We start from the raw sequence: 17295 nt of genomic DNA, 5'->3' as shown, positions 1-17295 counted from the left end.
CCCCTGATAATCTTTCTGTATTTCATATTTTAGTACTTCAGGGACTGTGTACCTGCAGGACCTTCAATGCTGCTTATTTATTTTGCCTTAATAATCAGAATTTCTAATACTTGATATTTCTGATATTTGATCTGAGTGTACTTCAGTGTTATGAAGAGGGATGAGATGGTATTACTTGGACAGTTGGAGTTAAGCTAGCATCCTAGGCTGCTGTGAAGAGAAGTTTCTTGTACTGAATTGCGCAGATACAGCAATATACAGATGAGAGCAATAGGAGTGCCTGAAACCAAAATGCCTTGGAGCAGACATATATGTTTAATAATTCATCTAGCAGCTCTTATTTATGCTTTCTCACTGAGATGAATAAAGAGGGGTTTTAAAGCTCATGTGAAGCAGGTAGTATTTTTGGAGCAACTGTGGGACATTACTGGGTCATTCAAATCCTTTATTCAATCTAAGCTAAAGCTGAAGTGTGACATTCAGTCTCCATCTCCCATGGCACTTTTTCTTCATAGGCATTGGCTGTTGTAGGATGGATTGCTCTTTGTCTCCTGCTTTGACCAGAAACACCAGTGTAGCACTATGAATATTTTCCTAAAGCAAACCAGGCACCTGGTTATGGAGTGTTCGGCTTTGCATGAATAAATATTTAACAGTGGAAAAAGTGCCAAGCCACAGAAATCCTTGACTGGTCCTTCACCCTTTTACTGATACAATTCGTCTTCCCTGTGAAGCTGTACATGGCCACAAATCTATATCCAAATATTTGAGTTGTTTATCTAATACATTAAGTACAAGGAGTACAGTATGTAAAAGACTTAACACAAGACCAATGCAGATTGGCACTCAGAGGTAATAGTAGTTCTTAGGATATTAATTTAGTCAGAATACGGGTGGGGAATACTCTTCCTTTATTCAGTGTCCAATATAATGTTGTGTAGCTTGGGTGCATATATCACGAAGTGTATACAGTGGACGTGTGGGCTAGGTTTTTAATGCCTAATTGTCCCTTCACAGCAGCTTTCTCCCAGTATTTATGTCTAAATTAATACTGCAAAGTCACCCTGAACATTTCAAAGATCATGCGTTTTAAAGCAAAACATAAAGTATTGATGTAGCAGTGGTGAAGTATCTCAGTGTTATCTGAGGGCTGGAGGACTTCATCTAAACCATACATATTTCTAAAATATTTACTGTTTCAAAAAGAATCAGCACCTTGAAAGCTTCTTAAAGAACATGGTTGCAGAAAAAAATGTATACTAGTAAAATCTGTTCTATTTATAGAATCTTTTCCTCTGCTCATCTCCAGTCCTAGAGCGAAAGCAAGATTGCATTGGTACGAATAACTGATGATAACATGATTAACTGGATGATAGAAGGAAGCGAGACCACCAGGGTCATCTCATTTGTCAGCAGCACAGACTAGTGCTGACATCCTTACTAGATATATTTCTCTAATCTCTCTCTGTGGTTGTTTTCTCTTCCAGTGTGTGGCTGTGACTTGGCACAAGGAGGCTTTTTCATTAAGAACGGGGAGTATCTTTGCACCTTGGATTACCAGCGCATGTATGGTACCCGCTGCAATGGCTGTGGGGAGTTCGTGGAGGGTGAAGTAGTGACAGCTCTGGGCAAAACATACCATCCAAGCTGCTTTGCCTGCACTGTTTGCAAGTAAGTCATCCCTTTCAACTAACTTGGCATGAACCCAGTATAAGGAAAACAGGGAGAAAGGTGTCACCATGAGACTCAAGTGTCATGACACAGTTCTTCTGGGGAGATGTTTGGCTGGAAAAGCTCTGCTGCAAGTCTGACTTTGAGGGTTTTCAAAATGCCACTCATTTATCTGGGGAACACATACAGTTCCCTGTTCTCAGAAACTTAATTCTTTCACATGTGAGAGTAACTATCAGGCTACCATGTTACTAGAGGTGATGGACATGGGTTGAGTTGAGTTTGGGTGATGAGCCCAGCTTGATGGGTGAAGTGAAGTAAAGCCAATTTTGGGATGCACCCATAGAGAACTCATTTGGGTTATCAGAACAGTTAAAGAATTGAAAATGTACTGTAGACTCATTTTCATATCATGTAAGAATGCATGGCTCTGGGACAAGCTCAATCCCCTTCTTCTCCCCAAATACTATTTCTTGTCCCCAAGAAGAGAACCAGTCTTCATTTCTACAGGGATTAAAGATAAGTTTGCTGAGGCTGTGTGAATAGGACAAAAGGGGCATTTTTTAACTTGTGTTTCTGTTTAAACTCTCACTAAGATACTCAGCTTTTAGGAGACTACTGGGCAAATCTTCCACATGCTGTCATAGCCTGCTCATTTGAGCAGTTTTATACTTGAAAAATCTCAGCTGAGCTTTACAGCCTAAACTCAACCCAAAGCCCCTGGGCATAGTGTTCTGTTAGCTGGCACTAGGCACTGAGATTGTGCTAGAATTTAGGCTGGTTTAGTTTGTGTAATGCCTGAAGGACACATAAGAAGCAAAAGATAGAGATGTAGGTAGATTTCACAGAGAGGGAAGACCCAAAAGACAAGGCCTGTTCCTTTCTAGTCTTGGAGGGCAACTGGATGGTGATGTTCTCCAGAAGTCTGAATCTGGCAGCAGTTGAATCATCTGAAACTTAATACAGGAGGATCACATGAACAAGAAAGGCAAGAATCTGCATTCTGGGGCAGTAACTTCTTGGAGGTCCCGTCATATGATGTGTCTGAGTCTTAGTGCAGCAGACTTGCCAGCTGCTGCCCTAGCCTTCCATACCTATCTCTGATGAGTAGTTTAAGTACTTCATCATATAGCCTGGTATATTTTCCAAGACCTTTACTCTTGAAAGTGTCTTGATCATTTTTCCATTTGGTTTTAAACAGTGTGTGAATTTACTGCACGTTGATAATCAAATGATGTGTATGTTTCAGTTTTATTTCCCAAGGACAGTGTGAAAGTAGATGATGCTGTATGAAACATTGCATCAATTTTCTGTACATTGACTTGCATCAATCTTTCTATGTCAGATGAACAAAAGATGAGTCATTGGAATATATTCATGACATGCAGTATTGCTGCTGGGTTATTTATGGCCCACTGAGGGATGGCAATGAAAAGGAAACTAAAACAATGCCTTAAACATTTTGTTTTGTGGAAACAAGCAAATGCTTATTTTAAGCACAGTTTTGGAGTGAGGTGACGTTAGGAGAGCCTGCATTCAGCAGCTACAGATTTGGAGTTACTGAACCCTTTAATTTCAGTGAAAGCCTCATACAAAATGTTCATTCTCTATTTTACACACCAAGTAAAAGTTAACAGCAATGTCAGCTTCTGCCTAGCACATATTTTGTTGCATTCAGCAAATAATCTCAAGCTTCCATAGGACATTCAGCCTTTGCCTTTCTCCTAACGCTATCTGCACAGGTAGCAATTACAGTGGTACTTCTGTAATGTAGATACCTGGTTTAAATCTCTAGGAGAATGAATGTGGATAGCATTTCATTTCTTTTGCAAACTGCTGTATCTGCAGTAACATATGTTTCATTGCTGAACGCAGATGAAATTAGTGTATTTATGAGTGACTAGCTAGCCTCATTCCTTCACTAGCCTCAAGGCCAACTGCAATTCTTCCTTTGAGATTTCTTCTGTACAATTTGCTATCCACAACATCATGCTGAGACCATAATAAGTGTAGCTGTTGTGACTAAGTGGATTTCACTGTCACCTACTCTTTAGATAAAGTGTGCTTGATAGCTTTTTAAACCAAAATACAGGGCGAGTCTAACCTCTGCTCTGCTTGCATCCTCAGATTGGATTTCTTCCAGTGCCTGGCTTTGCCAAGGCCACTTCGCAAAACTATTTGGCCCGAGGTTCTGTAGAATACTGATTGCAGTGGGGGAAGGCAGCAAACTTAAGACACAGGGAAGAGAGGAAAATTTCTGGCATAACCTTTGCTAAAATACATTTTTCTCTTTAACTCTCCAGGCGTCCATTTCCACCAGGCGATCGGGTTACCTTTAATGGAAGGGACTGTCTCTGTCAGATGTGTGCTCAGCCAGTGTCCTCCAGTCCAAAAGAACTGTCTGCCTCAAGCAGTAAGTATGCTTCTCTCTGAAGCCTCTCACCAGGCTCATCAGCATTTGGTTGAAGCTAACTTAATGCAAACCTTTAGGTGTTTTAATTTTTTCTTCACCTCTAGAAATGTGAAACAACTTTGGAAACCATCTTTTCTTTCTTTTTCTTTCTTTCCTTTTTGTGCCCTTTGATAAAAGTGTCAGGTACTTCAGGTGAAAAGAGACACTTAGACATTACAACATGAACAAATGGCTTTTTGCCAGTGACCAGATTTTTAAAAGGGACTATTTCTATTTTCTAGGCGCTGGAAAAGTACCTGATTGATGAAATCTGAGGTTTCAGAGTTGAGAGATTCCATTTTTTCATAGATAATTGTGCAGGTTTAAGTATTCAAAAGAAGACAAAGTCGGAGGAAATGAATTTTCTTCTACTACTTAACGCCTGAATTCAATTAAATTATCCTTTAAAAGGAGTATCAGGATTATGCTTCCAGTAGACTGATAGCACAATGATACTGTGAGCAGAATCTCAAGAAACCTTTATAGAGAAGAAAGCAATTTAAGGGGGAAAGAGAAAGAATGAAGAAGGTTTGGGAGGGAAATTATCTTGGTTTGCTGTTGGGTTTTAATGCTTTTAAAGGATAATTTGTGAATTATTGATATTAATCTCTGCTTGTAGTTATTTTTGGGGATTTCTGATTCTTTTTCTGGTCGATGGGTTGTACTGAGCACTCTAACCTGTAATGACTTACCTAGCGAGTTTTGTAATTGAAAATGACTATAGATTTCCTTGGGATATGAGGTAGTTTTCCACCAATGCTGGGTTCCCTCAGGGAGACACTGTGTATTGGTACTTGGCTTTGGGCTCCCAGGGTTATAAAGTGCAATGTAAAGGCAAAGTTGGATAATATTTGTGCTCGGTGGATGAGTCCAGGGAATCTCAGGTTGTCTGATTTGCCTGAGAGCATGTAATCAGACACTTGGCAAAATGGAAAATGAGATAGCTCTTTTGTTACCGTGTTTTTCTGTCTGTTAAGTGATACTTTTCCACTGTAGCTGTAGATTTGGAGCTGAAAATGCACAGGCCTGATCAGCTAAGGAAAAATTTAGGAACCTGAAAAAAACCCTTACAAGACTTACAGACCAACAGAGAAATCTCTGAGGTACTTGAGGCACTCAGGGAATCCTTCCAAGACAAAGGAATTATGTGGAAATTGCATTGGAATTCCTGGTATTTAGGAGGCATAATTGGCAATGAAGCTCAAGGCACACGGACCTTGGACAGTACTGATGTTCTTTTTCTAGGCATGTCGTAGCAGTGTTCCTAAATGACTGGTATGCAGGGGCAGAAGTATCTGGATAACACTACATCTGGTTTTCACTTGTCCAGCAGCGTGGCCACTTCCAGGGTACAGGACCCCAGGTGCCAAAATGCCCCCAGGCAAATGATAGGCTCAAATTGTCTGATAGTTAGCAAGTGAAAGAGCTGCAGTCACTTCCTGAGAACCAGTACTTATCTGCCTGAATTGTAATCTCTGCTTGAATTGCTTCTGGGGGACCACACTGAAGCCATAGGAAGCAAGGATTATAAAACAATCTTCCCCACTGCTTGTGCTGAGATTTATTGTTTTCTTTGTTTTTTAATCAAAACTGGGTCCTGCTGGGCAAACTGCCTTACTGGTACACACAGCAAGAGAGCTCCTACTCTTAACAGTTCAGAGTGCACTGCTTCAATATCCACAAATACCTGCTACAGTTATTTTTACTGGCAAAGACTTGTAGAAAGATACAGGATAGAGTTTCTGGTCACTTTAGAGCAGAACTCTCCAAAACAAACAAAGAAAAAGTGAGAACAGTGTGCGTTTATAAACTCCATTGAAAGGATGCTAATGAAGTGTCCTCTTGTCTTCAAAGTTACACCAGCTGCTGCTTTAGCTTTGTGCAGTAGTTGACTTAGATACGGAGAAGCCTTTCTTGCTGGCACTGAAGAGTAAATCTTACTTAGTGTAAGCTGCTCGACATTGCTTCCACATTTCTCCTGCTGCTGAATCGCGCACATCTTTTTTTTTCTAATGCTTTGCTCTTTTTTGAAAGTATTATTTTTGTTAATATACATGATTTTGGAACAGAACCTCATCCATGCAATGCGTCTATTTTATATCCTATATTGCTGTCACTTTCCCCTCATTGCTTCCAAGTAAATTACTGGAGGAAGCTTTCCTTAAAACAGAGAAAGTGAGGAAAATTCAGTAGACTGAAAGTCTGTCAGGTTTGTTTGGCTTATGTAATGTAAAAGGAAGCCTTCCATCCACTAGGATGTCTGCATTAAAGTTGACATGCTGTTTTCTGTTGTCTGTTACTTCACATAAATAAAAGGCTTATTGACATCCAAGCTTTTCTTGGATGGTTTCAAGGGAAATCAAATGCCTCTAAATACAGGGGTTAACATCTGGAATGTTACACTCTTGTGTAGTGCACACCAGTGAGGATCAGAAGGAAGAATACTGAATAATTAACTTTACTTTTTCATTTAATCAGAATCACAGAATGGTTTGGGTTGGAAAGGACCTTAAGATCATCCAGTTCCAACCCCCCTGCCATGGGCAGGGTCACCTCACACTAAACCATGTCACCCAAGGCTCTGTCCAACCTGGCCTTGAACACCGCTAGGGATGGAGCATTCACAGCTTACCTGGGCAACCCATTCCAGTGCCTCACCACCCTTACAGTAAATAATAGCAGCTGGGTCCATGGTACTTATTTATCTTTATACTAATAATCTGTTTCTTCCACTGCACATGTATTGCCTGGAATAATAATAGCTATTTTCTTGAGGAGCCATTTCAGTGACTTCTTTATTCTAATTTTCTAAGACAATCTTTTTCAATATACAGATACTGTAAAGTACTCATAATTCATGATTTAGTCAACCCTGTTCCTTAGGCTCTGCTTGATGTACACAGTGCACAAGCTTTGAGATTTTCTTTCATTCAGCAGGAAATCTAACACCAAATATCTGTAAATACCTTTGTAAACAAATTAAATGAGTGGTGTTTGGTTTTGTTACTGTTTTATTTTGTATGACAGGTTGATAAATGAGATGTGATCTGTAAAGCAAAGTGACTGGGACAGATGTAGAGCAGCACAGAAGCAGGGGACAACTAGACAATGCTGACTATAAGTGTGATGTTGATGGCTTGGCTATTCCATTTTTTTCAGGATTCTGCCAAGGAAAATTTGTGTGATTTTAACTTGTAAAAGGAGAAATTCTAGAACCTAAAGTCTAAGTCCTTATTCTTCATCCATGTTAGGGTTAGGTGCCTTTGAAAGAGTAGCGTGATCATTATGTCTTTCCAGCCCACAGCATCTCAGCCTATTTTATTTCACTGGCTGAGTTAGTGACTCAGTATCCTCAGTAGAGGATACACACTCTCTGGATTTCTATTAGCATTAGTGTGAGAAGCAGAGGCAAGTAGATTGGCCACATTAACAGGCTTATCTTAGAATCATAGAATCATAGAATAGTTAGGGTTGGAAAGGACCTTAAGATCATCTAGTTCCAACCCCCCTGCTGTGGGCAGGGACACCTTATGCTAAATCATATCACCCAAGGCCTCATCCAACCTGGTCTTGAACACTGCCGGGGATGGAGCATTCACAGCCTCCCTGGGCAACCCATTCCAGTGCCTCACCACCCTCACAGTAAAGAATTTCCTTCTTATATCCAATCTAAACTTCCCCTGTTTAAATTTTAACCCGTTACCCCTTGTTCTATCACTACAGTCCCTAATGAAGAGTCCCTCCCCAGCATCCCTATAGGCCCCCTTCAGATACTGGAAGGCTGCTATGAGGTCTCCACACAGCCTTCTCTTGTCCAGGCTGAACAGCCCCAACTTTCTCAGCCTGTCTTCATACGGGAGGTGCTCCAGTCCCCTGATCATCCTCATGGCCTCCTCTGGACTTGTTCCAACAGTTCCATGTCCTTTTTATGTTGAGGACACCAGGACTGTACGCAATACTCCAGGTGAGGTCTCACAAGAGCAGAGTAGAGGGGCAGGATCACCTCCTTCGACCTGCTGGTCACACTCCTTTTGATGCAGCCCTTCTTTGGTTCTTCTCCATTAGAACATTCTATCAGTGAATTCTTACCGAGGCACCTGACGAGTGAACTGATGCAAGCATTTGAATGTAAAAATCCCTAGTTTTAGTTTAGCTTCATTTATAAAAAGTGCCACACTGGCTTGCATTTCTTCTTGAATGCACAAGAGAAATGAAAAGTACAGCTGGGAGCAGATCAGCTGTAGAGAGATCATAGAGTCACAGAATAGTTTGAGTTGGAAGGGACCTTAAAGCTCATCCAGTTCCAACCCCCTGCTGTGGGCAGGGACACCTTCCACTAGAGCACGTTGCTCCAAGCCCTGTCCAACCTGGCCTTGAGCACTGCCAGCGATGGGGCAGGGATCCCCCATGCTCTGGGTATGAGACAGTGTGCTGATGGAATTCCAACCAGCAGCCTTCTGGCTCCGGGGTCATCTTTGAAGTTCTGAAGAGACTACCTGTCTTTGAACATAGTTTAATACATTTCTCTCTTCCTCAAACAGAGGTTTTTCCCTTAGGCATTCTATTTCACTATTTCCACGATAAAGCATTTCAATGAGAAGAGTATTACATTATTTCTTTACCTGAGGTTGAGCCCTTTGTCTGCTGGTTCCTTGTCTGTGAAGCTTTAGTTATTTCTGGTTACCTTTTTGCTGACAGGTTGGATCACTTTAGTGATGTGCATGAACTAATTAGGAAATTGTGTTTCAAATGAAAAGTGGGATTTCTAGATAGGAGAAAAGCTCCTTATCCCAAAGAAACTGAAGCATTGCAATCGCCTAGCAAGAGCTTTCACTTGAAAAAATCATCTTCATTTGAAACTATGGGGTAGACATAGCATTTTCCTTTTCTTCAGTGCAATAGAGGCTTGTGTCCTACATATGCCAAGATATGCAGTGATGATGCTGTTTGGAAAGAATCACAGGCAAGATATTCCAACTCCCTTTTCTTTGTAGCGGTCTCTCCTGTGTGTTATGAGCATTACAGTAGAGCCAAGAGGTGGATCAGGGTTTTTCAATGTTTCATGTGCATAAATAATCTGTGGTGCAGCTGCTCCCTGACCAGACGGCATCCACGTGGAGGTTTCACAATCCTGTTTTGTATGCTTGTCCTTGTCTGGTTTGCACATTATGTTCTCGTTCAAAGAATGTAAGTTCTCTAGGACAAATGCTTTCATGCCTATCAGTACAGAGCTGAACAGGGTTGGATCCTGGCTCTCAATTGGGGATCTCGGCTCTATTGTGATATAAATAATAAGCTTAATGCTTAATGAACTTGTGGGAGAGAGATATCTTTGTTAATTATTCAATAGCCTTATCTCTTAAATTAGATGCAGTCAGTGAAGCTCCCAGTAAAGATTCAAAACTTCCAGCAAGGTCTCTGGTAATGCTGAGGTAGAGCAGAGCCAACATACTTAACCTGTTGGAAAAGGTGGGAAGGAAAAAATGGCAATCAGCTTTTGCCTCACTGCCCAGAAAGTGGGAGGAACGTGAGGCTGTTGTTGAAACAATGAAGCATCAGAATAGAGAAGCGCCAGATTTACTTTGCAGTCCTCCTTTAAAGGTTCTCTAATTCTTAATGCAGTTTTATAGTCAGGACATAACTGTCCTTTTATTAGATAAAGATATAGGTGATTGTTGCCAGTGTTCAGAAAGAAGGTCTGAACTGATTTAAAGGCATCACAAATTCAACATTAGGAATGAGCTGAGTGGGTAAAATGAAGACAGAATTCCTTTTAATCATAGTTCTTGTGAAAAGTCTGCAGCTTTGTAGCTGTTCAGCCACATTTGACTCAGCTTTCATTGTTTTGTTCTTTATCAGTTCTTTCCGAGCTGTCTGAAAACTCCTTCAAGTCCATAGGGAGGACTTAAAACATGAAGGGAGAGAGTTGGCTGGCTGCTTGTAAGCAAGCAGTCTGCAGTGATTTTTGGCTTTAAAGGGTATTAAGCAACATCCAACGCATGATTTAAGCTCATTCTGAGGAAATATCCTATAATTATATTAGTGAATTAGATTTCACTGTGTGTGAAAGCTATATGGTATATTCTATATGGGTATTGTGCAAATACTTGGCAAAGATGTAGCTAGGATTTCTGTGTAAGACACTGAGCCCAATTTTGCCTTAAATGATACATACTCCCAGTATCCATATATGTCATTGAATGCCCTGGGGAACTTTGGCACAGCAATTTGGGGTTTGAACATGCGTTTTTAAAATGTAATTTTGAAAATCCTGTGTAAAATTTCAAACCTGAAGGGTTTAATATTTTTTTGTGTGCTGCAAGACAAAGCTTTTCCCATTTCATAATTCTTGGTTTGTCTGCTAAATACACAAAAACACTCTTGGTAACACTCAAGCCTGGATTTTACTGTAGAATAAAGATGTATCACAGACATCACTGTGGATTTATTTCAAACACTGTCATTTAAATCACTGATTTTTAATGATGTGCTACCTAAGACCCCAGGAAACTTTTATTAGAATAACTAATTTTAGCCTTGTTTTACATTAGGTTTTTAATTATAAAAGGCTAATTGATAACCATGAGGATATTCCATCTCTGTACACATTTACTTAAACTAATACAGCTCTGCCGTACATTCATCATATTCTTTAACGTCCATACTTTTCCCTAATGGCTATTTTTTGCTCATGGTTTATGTCAAGCTCTGTTTGAATGGAAATTGACAATTAGAATGTATAAAATAGCATTGTAGATGTGTTTTAATTTCAGAAACTGCCTGAAATCTGCTGGACCCATGAAGAAAGTAAATGCATTATAATGTATTTTTAAGTGCTGATTTGTCAAGGGTCTGTAGCTTATAAAACCATTTACTTTGGATCACCACATGCTGGAAGATGCATGCACGACATGATGCAAAATCCAGTGATACGATGCACATCCAAGCACTGTTCCTTTCTGGCAAAAGCTGTTAGATTATGCCTAAGAATATGCGGTTCTTCCCTTGATAAATCCTTCCACTGGCCCATTCTTCTGATTCCTCTAAGAAGATTTATTCTTTTGAAGAATGTTTGCCATTTTTTGAGGCATTTTCATCCTTTGAATTGCTTTCTTGGATTAATTTTAGTCCTCGCTTATGTTTCATAACAATGGCTAAATTGCTTGAGTAGTCTTCATTTACATAAGCTATTTCATATTTTACAAGGCCTGGTATTTTCACTGCAGCTCTATAAATTGCCTTAGATCCTTCTCTGGAGGTGTAGCTTTTACGTGATGGAGACAGAGCAGCGAATGTATTGAGAATATAGTTGTGGCAGGGCAGGAAGTCTCAGGTCTGTGAATTTTCTATCAGAAAATGTTCCTTCGCAAGAATTACTGTTTTCCAGAAAGGTGTTTTGTTTGCCTCTTTCTTTTGCATGCTCTTTGTTACATGTAAATTGAGCAGAAACAATTGTGGATAGACTATACAAGTACATTCTCTAAGCTTAACCCCAGCTTGAACTTGGAAATCAAAACATGTCTGTCTCCTTAGCTTTTACTGGAGGAGTACTATATCAACAGGAATTCCAAAGAAGGTTCTGGGGGAAGTGCAAAGAATTGCTCAGTAAATGGGTATGAGGAGGCTTTGAAAATAACTATAGGAGGAGATCCCCAGAGATAAGAGAATCTGGGAATTGTCATGTTCAGAAGGCCTGCCAGGTCAGGAATCAGAGGTCACTTTAAAAACTGAGTGAATTAGTTGTTACCTAAGCCTTAGTTTGTCATGGGTTATCAGGGCATAAAAACCTTCCTAAAAGTTGCTGTACATTTCAGTCTATTATTGGAGGTTGGACCCAACTGTTGGAATTGCTTGTTTTCTGTGAGCAACAATTGTAAATTACCCAAAATAGTTTGCAGATGAAGAGACACAATGTGCTGTCCATGAGCTGGGTATTAAACAGTGAGGCTGTTTTGCTAACTGAGCTATTGGGATATGGTGAATTTGTATTTCAGCTGGAACTATCCTAGTACTGAGGTAAGGTAAAAGAAATAACAGGGTAAAGATTAGCCTCAGATTAGATGGCTGTGATTTATCCTTCAGCTTTTGTCCCAGTTTTACAGCTGTGACTCTGGGGTTGCTAAGCTGGAAAAGAAAAGTACTTCTTTACAGGAAAGTTAAAAACTCATAGGTAGATTGTAGCATGTCTGCTCTTTCTTCCTTCTGTCTTGTTCACCCTTTCAGTTGGGTTGAAGGAGGGACTGAGGCTGATATTACAAAAGCTAACTTGGTGGTATATTACTTGGAGGGTCATTTTTCAGGAATAAGGTGTAAAGGTTGATTAGTTTGGCCTCGTTTGGAAAGGAGATGGGGGAAGAAGGGAAATAGAGTTTCCTTTTCCTGTGCAGAAGACTAATGGTGCTTACATCAATACAGAGGGGGGAACTAAAAACTCCTTTGATAAAATAGTATCATATTAACAAAGTGGAGTGGGGAACAGCCTCCATCTCTCCGCAGCACTTTAAATTGCATCAGATGATGAAAGAGCTATTTACAGTAATACATCCAAGGTGTATATTGATCTCTTTCTTAAAAAGGCAAGTCGATGTGAGGCACTCAGGGATGGTTAACTGGGACCTGTGTTGCAAGCAAGGAATGCCAGTTCAGGCCATTGTGATTTCTTTCCATATTTAATGAACCAAAATGAAATTCCTTATATATTTGTTTTTAAAATATCACTTTCCCCCAACTTGCCATTTATAACACACTGTCAAAGCTATACTCTGCTTCCCATGGGAAATTTATTTCCCTCCATTGTATGCGCCCAGCCTCTTATTGTTACCCTTGAGGCGCACAGGGCTGCCCACATGGCTCTGTTTTGCCTCTGGGGAAAGGGCAGTAGTGTGTTTTGTTCTGAGAGAGGTTTCCCATACTTGCAGTGGCAAAGAGGAAGGGTCTGGCAGCTGATTTCTTGAGTTACATACTCAGTTCTAAATCCTGGATGTAAAATGCCAAATATTGTATGTCCTCTGACTTCCAGAACTCATCACTGCCCTAGTGATCAAACTGTTATGCTTTAAACATTGAAAGCATTTATCATACAGTCAACAGACAAAATGAGTTTGTATTTTTAGCTTTAGAAATGTCTGGATGATCTGGAAAAGTCTGTGTGATACCATCAAAACTTTTAATCTTAAAACAAGGCTTCGAAAGTCATGGCCTGATCTGTGGTTAAAGAGTGACTGAGGAAAAGCTCTGGTCTTCCTGACACTACGAGAAATTGTAATTGTGCAACCTTCAAATTGCCACAGAAGAATTATTGGGATGTAAGTTGTTTTTTGAGGTAGCTAAGAGTTAGTTATAGTTAGATTTCTTGACCTTGATTCCAGTGATATTTGCCCCTTTCTCAGTTCCCAAATCGCTGTACATCTTCCAGCGGTGTTTGACAATGTAGTTCTGTGTAAGGCTAGTGAAAATTTACAGAATCATAGAATGGTTTGGGTTGGAAAGGACCTTAAGATCATCCAGTTCCAACCCCCTGCCATGGGCAGGGACACCTCACACTAAACCATGTCACCCAAGGCTCTGTCCAGCCTGGCCTTGAACACCGCCAAGGATGGAGCATTCACAATTTCCCTGGGCAACCCATTCCAGTGCCTCACCACCCTCACAGTAAAGAACTTCCTCCTTATATCCAGCCTGAACTTCCCATGTTTTAATTTGAACCCATTACCCCTTGTCCTATCACTGCAGTCCCTGATGAAGAGAAAAACTTGTGTTTGTTTCTTTTAAAAGATAAATAATAACAACCACCATCATTCTGCTCTGCTTTACCTGTTTCAGGGCAGAAGCCTGCTGCTGTTGTCTTTATAAAACTGATCTATCTGTGTTTTATAGGGAGGAGAACAGCAATAAAAGGGGTGTAACAAGGGTGTTACTGCTGTGACTTGTTGGGGTTGTGGCAGCATTAGACGTTATCTAGACATGTGCTACAAATGGCCATCAGCATTGAAAGGAATTCTCTGGTGACATCAGAAAGTCAGGCTGCTACTAGCTATGTGAGCAGAGCTAAGCCTGCGTGGAGCAGTGTTGGTGTGCTCCTGCCTGTGACTTTGCATGACCACATTCATTAACACAAAAGCAGGTAGATGATGAGATGATTTCCCTTTCGCAAGTTCTGTGGGGTGAGCAGACAATGTGAGATAAAGGTCTATATTTACTAGTAAAGGTTCAAAGCAATCCAAATGAGAGAGGGTAAAGTCACATGCAGTGTGCTTAGGGTTAATGCAGAGCCCACCTGAGCTGTGCTCAGAGCTCTCTGCTATTGGCTTACAGCAGGGGAGGGAGGCAGAGGGAGAAAATCCAGCTTAATTTAGGCAGTGACGAGTGGGTTGCTGTGCAGGATGCTTCACTCCTGGATGTCTGGGGTGATGCAGATGCTAAAAAAGGAAGCACATTTTCTCATCTTATCTTTGCAAGCAAGGTGTCATGGGTGGCAGCTCAGCCAGCCTGCATCTTTCAATGAGGCTGCTTAAGGGGCCTTGGGGAGAAGTCTTAATCGTGTGTAATATTACAGTGCTGTGATACTTTCCCTTGCCCTGTCCCCCCACTTCTCCATGCTTTTGGGCTGGCTGACTCCACATCACAGCCCTTTTGTCTGGGCATTGGCATTTGCTTTTGTATCTGGACATATCAAATATGACACCCTATTTTATTCCAGAGCTGTAGATTAAATATGTTAAGATATATCTTCAGACTCAGCAGGCCTAGCCAGACTACGTGAAAGAGAGAACAGGTATGTGCAGCATCTCTGGCAGGGAATCAGGGGAGAAGCTTTTGCTTGGCTAAAAAATGCTGCTGTCAGGGAATGCTGTTATGAGAGAGATCAAATTCAATTTTCATGCACAATGTCTGAGCAAGTGGACGTTGCTTAGGGAGATTGCAGCTACTGGCATCACAGGCAGCCCAGGGAGACCAGGATTTGGGTAACTATATGTCCACTGCTCTCAGGTACAATTGTTTTTGTTCCCTACTTAGGATTGATTTTGGGGGAATACATTCTTTTCTTGATATTCCTGGATAGCCACCTTCTGATTTGGTCTTTCTGAAGTCATAGTGCAGTGCTTATATTGAGAAACAGCTGTCATACAGCTGAAGATTCTGGGCATGGACACAACATATATGAACATGTATCACTTCCCATTTCTTATGAGAATCAGTGCTATTGAATGTCTAATCTTAAGTCTTCCTTCAGCTCAAATGCATTTCCATATAGTGTCTTTTGTGGTATGCTTTTCTTTAGCTCATAACTGCATATGGGAACAGTACTGCTCACTCTGCTTTTTAACCAGTACACTGTGCTTTCCTCCTCCTCCTGATCTTGGCACAGCTGAATGCATGGATGTGCAAGGAATGGGAGGAGGCAAGAACCCGGGTTAAATGACGAAAGCAAAGCACAAGGAAGCTCAAGGTCAAGGTGTGCAGTTTGTTAGGCTCTGGTATGAAGCCAGAGAGAACCATGGTGGGTGCTGCTCTGGCATGGGGTTGTGAACCACTGGTCTTACCTTATGGCCCTTTTAGTTGCAGCATGTTCTGGTTGCAGGTTAGGCTGATGCACTTCATGTTTAGTGGGATACCGAGATCCTGCCTGCATATGCTGTGTGCAGATGACATTCAGCCAAAGGCTTTAATGTGCCTCATGCAGGCCTGAGATCATAAATGGCTTTTATTTGTAAAGTTTAGATGAACAAATGGTCTTTTCTTAGCCCAGCCTAGCCCTATTTGCTTTCTATTTTAGGACATAATGATAATTGCTAGCTTTTCATCTCTATGCCCAACAGTTTTGCCAGAGTTAAAATCAGGTTTAGTTAAAAGCCATCTCAGCCTAATAAGACAGTACTGGGATGTTAGTTTACTTTGATTCCTGACATTTGATGAATCTGATACTAGCAGAATGCAAATAATGATGTTAATTTATTCTTGCAAAGCACTTCAAGGAACCCAGAAAGAGTAATTAAATGTTATTGTTGCTATAAAATAACAAAAGCATGTTATCAAGCTCTTGTATCGCACATGAAGAGAAGAGTAAGTGTGGCTACATCACCTTTGGCTTACAAAGAAGCAATGGTTCCCTACTTCCTCCATGTAACTGGCTTTGGAACAGATCAATATAGAGATACTTGACTAGGTGGACCATTTGTGTAAGGCAGTGTTTCTGTTCTCACTGCTTCAGAACTCAGAATCAAAATGAAGCCCTTTAAGAATCCTTTCTTGGTTCCATATCTGAGAAATTTCAGCTTCTTGGATACAGCTGAGAAAAAGCATGGAAAATGTAGCAGATTTTTCAAGGGATTAGTGTAAAAGGGAATGCATCACAGTTTGGCAGGACCCCAGGTCAGGAATGTGGAAGCTGGCACACTAGGGAGAAGCAGTAGTGCTAGGAAACTGGGAAATGGGTGCTGATTAAAACTGCAGTTCAGCACTCACTGAGACTGAAGGAAGGATTCCATTTATTGTCACAATCAGAAGGCAAATTGCATGTTTTTAGGTTTAGCATAAGAAAACAACGGCTGGAAGGGACCTCAAGACATTATACAGTATCCTCCTAAAACCAAAGGCAAGATCAGCATACCATAGCTATCCTGGCAGATGCTTGCTTGTCCCCTCCTCAGCCCTATGCTGGAAATTCCAGGGCCTTCCTTGGTGACCTGTTCCAGCCTTTGCTGTTATTACAGCATGGCACGGAGCCTTGAACTGTCACAGAAGAGCAGAGGGATTCATTACATGGCATCAGTGCTTGTCATTTCATGATTTCAGTTTGTAACATTTGTCCTCCAGAGTAAAACCCTGGTCTTAGGACATCTTGGGGTTGCTTTTCAAGTCCAAGTTGTGTTAACAGTCTGTGACTTGCATTTTGTCACAAGATACCACAGTGCTTTGAGAGCAACACCACTGACAGAAGGAGGGACCTGCTGCAAATGGTGACCTGGAATGCCGGAATGCACAGCATGTATTTGGGGCTTTTTTTTGCTCATTATGCATCAAACAAAAGTCAGGTCCTTTAGTGTCTAAAGGAGTGACTCTCCTCTCATTGTCAGTTGTGACAATAAACCTGGGCTTACCCTTCTGCAAGGTGTGGTGCTTCCTGGGCTCTGAACCCATGAGGTGATGAAGGGTTTCAGGCTGTACCTGTT

General features: G+C 41.0%; 1 protein-coding gene across 14 annotated transcripts in view; it reads left to right on the top strand.

Annotated features, from left to right (window-relative positions):
• The window catches only part of ABLIM1 (actin binding LIM protein 1), a 192496-nt gene that overhangs the window by 102733 nt on the left and 72468 nt on the right, over positions 1-17295 (top strand). For all 14 annotated transcript variants that reach the window (XM_062607943.1, XM_062607942.1, XM_062607934.1 and 11 more), the window contains 2 exons: positions 1488-1671; positions 3975-4084. In XM_062607943.1, the coding sequence (XP_062463927.1) occupies positions 1565-1671; positions 3975-4084 (217 nt within the window). In that variant the 5' untranslated portion in view covers positions 1488-1564. The remainder of the gene's footprint in view (positions 1-1487; positions 1672-3974; positions 4085-17295) is intronic.

Source organism: Pezoporus occidentalis, unplaced genomic scaffold (assembly GCF_034315485.1).
Source record: "Pezoporus occidentalis ecotype Australia unplaced genomic scaffold, CSIRO_AGI_Poc_V1 ctg127, whole genome shotgun sequence".
In the NCBI taxonomy this organism is placed as follows: domain Eukaryota; kingdom Metazoa; phylum Chordata; class Aves; order Psittaciformes; family Psittacidae; genus Pezoporus; species Pezoporus occidentalis.
This window is presented reverse-complemented; position numbering and strand designations above follow the sequence as displayed.